The sequence below is a fragment of the Buceros rhinoceros genome, unplaced genomic scaffold (assembly GCF_000710305.1).
Source record: "Buceros rhinoceros silvestris isolate BGI_N320 unplaced genomic scaffold, ASM71030v1 scaffold22505, whole genome shotgun sequence".
Classification (NCBI taxonomy): Eukaryota; Metazoa; Chordata; class Aves; order Bucerotiformes; family Bucerotidae; genus Buceros; species Buceros rhinoceros.
In genome coordinates this window covers 26,018-33,059 of record NW_010414889.1, presented here as the reverse complement: position 1 = coordinate 33,059, position 7,042 = coordinate 26,018, and the positions used below count along the sequence as shown (strand labels likewise).

General features: G+C 48.1%; 1 protein-coding gene across 1 annotated transcript in view; it reads left to right on the top strand.

The window, feature by feature from the left end:
• The window catches only part of TNN (tenascin N), a 20,807-nt gene that overhangs the window by 1,226 nt on the left and 12,539 nt on the right, over positions 1 to 7,042 (top strand). The window contains 5 exon segments of the mRNA XM_010137248.1: positions 256 to 633; positions 3,936 to 4,127; positions 4,130 to 4,198; positions 4,643 to 4,828; positions 5,705 to 5,794. Of these exon segments, the coding sequence (XP_010135550.1) occupies positions 256 to 633; positions 3,936 to 4,127; positions 4,130 to 4,198; positions 4,643 to 4,828; positions 5,705 to 5,794 (915 nt within the window).

The window sequence follows — 7,042 nt, the reverse complement described above, 5'->3', positions numbered from 1 at the left end:
AGTCCTGCCTACTATGCACATGTGTTGGGAAAGGCAGGAGTGGAGCTGGTCCCTCCTTGGACCTGGGACAGATGGGCAAGGTGATGCCTTCAGGTCTTTTTCAGCCCAGTGATATTTATTTATTCTCTTTAATGATCTTGAACACACCTTTGCACTACCTGTCCATTGCTATGTTCCTAATATTTTCTTCTTTCTAAATCTTCTTCTCATCTGTGTGTCCTGTATCCTTGTGCATTCCAGTGCTGCTCTGGCCAGGTGTCTCGCATTGCAGCGGCCATGGGACTTTCCTCTACGAGACTTTCCGCTGTGAGTGTGCTATGGGCTGGGAGGGCAGCGACTGCTCCCGCCCCACCTGCCCCAGCCACTGCAGCGGCCACGGGCACTGCGACGGTGGGAATTGTGTCTGTGACGAGCCTTACTTTGGCAAGGACTGCAGCCAGCAGCTCTGTCCTGAGAACTGCAACAGCAACGGGATCTGTGACACAGCCAAAGGGCTCTGCCAGTGCTACGAGGAGTTCATCGGAGAGGACTGCAGTGAGAAACGATGTCCTGGCGACTGCGGTGCCAGTGGCTTCTGTGACACAGGAGAGTGCTGCTGCCACGACGGCTTCTTTGGCCTTGACTGCTCCTGGGGTAAGACTTGCCTATGAGTTATCTCTCTCGTCTTTCAGTCTGAGTTTCCCTTTCTACCTCCCTTAAACTTTTGGTTAATCTTGTAGGTATGCCAAGCCTCGGGTTACCACGTTCGTCTAGGGTTTGCTGACTGGTCCTTGTCTTCAGGAATTGCCTGGAAAACATTTCTGAGTCGATCAAAGGTGGAAACGCAGTTAAAGGCAGTGTTAGCACAACCCTGCGTGCAGCAGCTGAAGGAGAGGGCAAAACTGGCTGTGGAGCCTGTAATTAAAGAGGGAGCCAGAGTCTGTCTCTTGACATACAGATGAGGCACTAGTGGTAAAACCGTGCTTGCTGCAGCGTGCCCTGCTTGCCGGTAAGGTAGTTGATTCAGTAAAAGCTGTGACACCAAGGATGCACAAATCCTTTCAGTAACCTCCCTTTGAAGTGAGGTCTCTGGGAAATTCTCCTTTATGCTGCTTTGTTACAAGACAGTAGGATTTGCCTGGAAGACAGGACTGAGCTGACTTTGAGGGGTGTGTCCAGCAGTTTCTGCTTAATTCTGAAAAACCTGTGATCTCCCTATAGCCACAGGTCGATACTCCCAGGCTTGAGCACTCAGCCTTTTACCCTGGAAGCTGCCTTTCCTCCTCAGCACACCACTGCTTGGTCTAATCTTTCACAGCTCCTCATGAAGGAGAAGTCAGTGACAGCCACACACTGAGCACCAGGTATTGCTCAGTAAGGGTTTGCAGTCACCTTACTTACAGGTCTTTTCTGCTCAGGCTCATCCCTCACCTCTCAGGCTTGATCCGTCTGCTTAGAGACTCACCTTTTATTTAAAAGATTATCACTTCAATTTCTTCATCCAAACAAGAGCTGTGTATCAAAACTTCACTCCTCCTACCCCTTCCACACTATCCAGAGATGTTTCTTTGTGGCTTCAGCACTCTTCTCTCCTGTCTGTAAACTGGGATTTGCTGCTCAGGAGGTAGCACCTCTACAGAGGTGGCAAGCAGAAGAGTTTCTCCCAGAGCAAAACAATTTTCCCAGAGGACTGTTGTCCAGCCAGCCTCTCCCATAGAGCTGTCCAGGTCCAGAGCTGTCTTGGATTCTCTCCCTTACCCAACACCTGCAGCTGTTTTACAGGCTGTGAAAGTTTTAATGCCTGTAGCATAACACCTTTGCCACTGTTTCTGAGCACTACACTTCCACTCGTGCTTAAAAACTTGAAGTCCAAAGGCAAGTGGTTCACATCTCATCGGTAGCCAAGTGCTTCTCTCCTATAGACATCAAATTGCCTTTTCTGTTTCAGTTCGGGTTAGATTCTGCATCCTGGGAGAATTGCACTGAGCACTGCTTTTATTTATTTATCATTATTATTATGTTCTTTTTTTATATGTCTCAGGTCATGAAATGACATGTTTTGTTGTATATTGCCGTGGTAACTGGCATGTCTGAACATCTAGAAGTTACTGTCAAGGATGCAACAGTATAATTAATGTCTTGCAATTCCTTCTGAAAGAGAAATAGAGGTCAACACTGAACAGCAGGTATCAGCCTGTGCTCTTTCTGAACTTCGTTTACTGGCTCTCCAAAATAGCACTGTGGGATAGCTGAAATTGGATAAACCAGCAGTTTAAAACAAGGGAATCCACAAAACCAGCTTTTTGGTATCTCAGCAAGTTAGTTTAACCAGCAAGTCTGTGTGTCAATGTTGTAATCAGGCAATCAGAAGAGAAAATAAAGCGGGACTCTGGTGTTCCCTGGTAGCCGGGGTTCCTGACCAGCCCCCGTGCGAGCTCTCAGCCCAGCGTGAGTCTATGAACGTGCTGCTCGGTTCCTCTCGCTTCAGCTGTCAGGCCCTCAGCCAGCTGCCGGGGGAGACGCTGCCCGACCGAGGGAGATTGATGGGAGCGAGCAGAACGCCAGATGGACTCTGGCACGGCCACCACCACCCATCTTCCGAATTCACCTCCGCAGTTAGTGCTGTGCCCGTGATGGCTCCTCTGCTCTCCGAGAGCAAGAGGAGGAGGTTTTCAAGGGTTACCAAGGCCAGGCAGCGTCTCTTTCCCCCTCACACCCTCACGGGGCCACTTCCCCGGGGCTGTTTTTTGTCAAGCCCTGAACTGGTTGGGTTTGTCATGTCGGCTGAAGAAGATGGGTCTGGCACATCTCAGGGCACAGAGAGTCCTGGGCCAGGAGAGTCACCACCAAGAGCACCTCATCAAAATGTCCTCGGAAACACAAACTCTCCCAGACATGCTCCTAAGCAGATAATACTGGCTTCTTGCGCCATATCTCTCCTCTTCAGAGAGGCAGATACAGTCCTCCTCCAAACTCAGCTTAGACAAGGGATAAACCACACTACACGTATTTAGGTTTTTTATTACTTTACTGAAAAGCTGCATTATTCAAATCCAGCTTCTATATCATGAGGAGAGGCAGGATGAATGTTCTCACATTTTGTACAAAGCTCTCATCAAAGCAATGGCCGCATGCACATATTGAGGGTGGAATTTGGTGGGAGCTGTGCATTACACAAGGGAATGAATGCTGCCTTTCAAGTGAGGAATCTCCTGATGTTATCTGACCCGATGTTGCTGAGCATGCCTTTACACAGGTGCTTGCTCTCATTTCTTTTTTGTGAGTTTGTGCATTGCTGATGAAATAGAGCTGGTTTGATCAGTTCATGATGTGCTTACTTGTAATTAAAATCAGGTAACCCCTCTGGCAGATGTTCTACACTGACTGCTTTCAGTGCCTGCTTAAAGACACTGATGAGCTGCACGTCTTGTGGCAAAACGGTTAAAGGATGTTGGTGTCCTGAAGTTTATTATGTGCAGCAGGTATGACCAGGTCTCTTCCAGGCACCAAGCATGAGTTGCCATCAGTAAAAAAGCTCCATTTTCTACCTACCTCTGCCCTGGAGAAGCTGCGTTCCCCAGTCTGGGAGACCAGCCGACACTTTGAAATAACTCTGACAGTGATATGAAAAGAGGGTTTGGGCTTGTCTCCATCTTCTTAGAGGCATTGGAAGGGACAGCTTTATGAGAGGGTTCTCCTCATGTCAGTGTAGGTTTAGAAGCTGGAAGGAGTCATCCAGGAAATTACTGTATTTGTTAGTGACTGCTGCATTCCTTTGTATGTAATGATTTGCTGTGGAGCAGAAAGAAATGGCCGAATCCAAGATGACTCCAATTCAAGAACTGGGAGTTCCAGTTGTGCGGTCTCTCTGTACTCAAAATAGGTTTGAAAAAATTTCTCAGCCTCGTGACAAGACCTTATCCTCATTGCAAGGTTTTTATTTGTTTTTCTTCTAGCTCTTGCTCCTCAGAACCTGCCGCTGCAGAACTCCACAGAGAACTCTCTGGCTGTCAGCTGGGATCCAGTGACTGATGGGGATAATTACCTCGTTAGCTATTATCCAGTAGAGTATGAGGCGTTGGTGAAACAAGTCCACGTGCCCAAAGAGCAGCTCAACTATGCGATTGTGGCTCTCCACCCTGGCACCACATCAATGTCACGCTTCAACATGTGAAGAAGGGGATTGTCAGTGAGCCCAAGTATCTAGAAGCAAGTACAGGTAGGAGCAGGCAGCATTTTTCTTCAGAGGCAGAAATTGTGGATCTTTGAAGTTAGATTCAAACAAGTGGAGCGAATTGTTTGGCTTTGCAGGTCTGAGCATTGGAGAGCACTTTCTCTTCCCAGCCTCTGTTGCTGGTTTCTGTCATTTTCTGGAGAATCCGTTCCCAGATAACGTATCATTAGGGGTGAAGATATTGCAAATTTCCCTTTACCTTGTCCAAATCCTACTTGCGTTGACACGCCTGAAAAAAACGTGTTACCATGGATAAAACTGAGCCTGTTGAAATAATGGTTGTGCTGTACTTGCTTAACTCTTCAGTTTGGCTGAGGAAAATGTCTCTGGTGCCTGGGCAGGGAGGAGGGCTGTGCAGGAACTTCCTATCTTATATTTACCTTTCTGTGCTGATGCTGCTTCCTCACAGCCCTCTGCTGTCCTTCCCAGTCCTGTCCGTACTCAATGCCATCTGGGTGATGGAGGAGATGGAACACTCTCTGGAAGTGGAGTGGGAGAACCCACCAACAGAAGTGGATTATTACAAGCTGAAGTTCAAATCCATGGTGGACATGGATGAGAAGCGAGTCATGGTGCCCAAAAGCAATGATCCTAAGAGCAGACACATCATGACTGGTGAGTACTTGCGGGTATTCCAAACTAGGCAGGGGCAGGAAGAAGTGGCAGGAATGATCGACGGACAGACCAAAGTCATGAGATGCAGTGGTAAACCACACATCGCGAACAGTCGGGGCGGACAATGCGACAACAGCTTGTGTGCACACCAAGCCTTTATTGACATACAACGGCAGCAAACTGCTGCGGCACCTACGTACTGCACATTGCAACTGCGCAGTTTCTCTCTTATCGCATAGACTTACAGTTTTCTGCGGAGTGTTATGATTACGTGCTTTTCTTGGATTGGTTTCAAGTTCTCTGTCCTGCCCAGAGATGAGCAGCTCTCCAATCACCCGCTGACACAACCTCTCTGTCTCCTCCTGAACAACACGCCTCCTGCTGCTGACTGACAGCAGGCTTAGCTGGGCTGCTTCCCCGACCGGCCGGGGGGTCACGCCCACAATGAGACGATGCTTCTCTCATGTGAGTGGCCAGTTTTCCTTCACCTTGTGCCTGCCCTAGGCCAGGGTGAGATCTATTGGGGTTTCCCTGTCCCATAATGATGGGTGTCTTTACAGGGAGAAAGCTTCTATGCCCTGTGGATAGCAAATTTCAGGGCATATTCATTCAGCTTTAATTCTGTCTGTGCTATGAATAAAGTATGTTCTCCTGTGTCAGAGCTGGCAACGCTGATGTTACAGAAATCCTCCCTTGCTATAATCAGTGTATGCCCTAAGGGCAAGCCTGGACCATCAAGGCATTCTCAGGACAAAAGGAAGTTAGATAAAAATCTAAACTTTAAGTTTCTCTCTGCTACAAACCTAGAACTGAATAGACTAAACAAAATTACTGTCTTCCCTAATTGTTAGCAATGCTCCCCTTTGCTCTTTATAGGCCTGAAACCTGGCATGAAGTACAAGGTCACCATCATACCCATGAAAGACAACACAGAGGGGAAACCATCCTCAGTGAGTGGTAGGACTGGTACGTGGAAAGTTTATTTTACGATAGTTGATGTTACCACAGGGTTTGGGGTCAGATCTGTGAAGACAGCAGCCAAAAGGCACACAGTTGGCTGCTTTTTCATGCATGACCTGCAGCCGAGTCTGCTTATGTCTTCTGTAAGCCTATCTACACTCTATATTAAATGCTAAACCTAGCCCTAGCTCCGTCTTTTGCCTTGGTTTTTAAACCTACAGTAACTTCACCCTTATCTTGACTGACAGCTCCAGCCAGACACGGAATAAGCCCCATAAGCTGGCCTGTGTGTGTAACAACAACCCTCAAACGTGCTCAGAGCCAGGTCCAGCAGTAATTCAAAGTTTGCTGGTTCATGACTTCTGTACCGAGATCACTGACAGGATGACCTTGCTTAAACCTAGCACACACCATTTGTGGTCTGGGTATGGCCCTTCCTTGTGGATCCTCTGGGCAGCTGCTACCAACTGCCTTGCAGCTGTTAGCTGCTGCTGATTTGTCCAGTCTCTGAGCCCAGGAGCAATAAGGAAGAGGATAAATTCTTCTTCCTTCCTGTATTGCCTGGCTCCAACGTTAATTTTCTGTTCTGGAGACTGAACAGCACAGTTGGACAGAGGACCCGATTAGCACCCCGTTGCCAGGCGTGCCTTTCCACAGCAGGCTACAGTCCCATCCCGCTCCGTGGTCTGATACACCTGCCCCGTAGAAACGAAGCTGTGCCTGTCCAGTGGGCTGCGCAGTGGCACAGCCCCAGCATTTCCAGAGTAGCTTGAGTCTTCTTCGCTTTTTACGTGTGAAGTGACTGAAGAGGTTTCAGCTACTTTGCTGGCCCTTAGAAGCTGAAGCTTCAGTCTGCTTTATCTTGTAACAAAGCCCGAGTCAGTTGTAGTCATCTCCAGCACGGGCAGAGCACAGAAGCACCTTTAAGCTGACTTTTGCTCTGACTGTGTGCTCACTACAACTCAGAAGGCCTGGCAGGTACTCGACTGTTGTTTTTCCTGTGAGCAGCAGCCTAGCCATTCCAGACCTGAATGTTAAAGCAGATCTGAAACCCTGTGGGTTCATTGATGCTTCAAGCTCTTAAAAACCAAAATGGTAGGGCATTTTTGAACTATTATATTGCAAAAGAGAGCTTGAATTTTGAACACTCGTTCTACCTGGAAGATTCTGGAAACTCTGAAATTCAGCTCACTTACCCAGCGGTAGGTGTGCTGCGTCCAAAGACTGAAAAATTCAAATCAGACCTGGCATTCC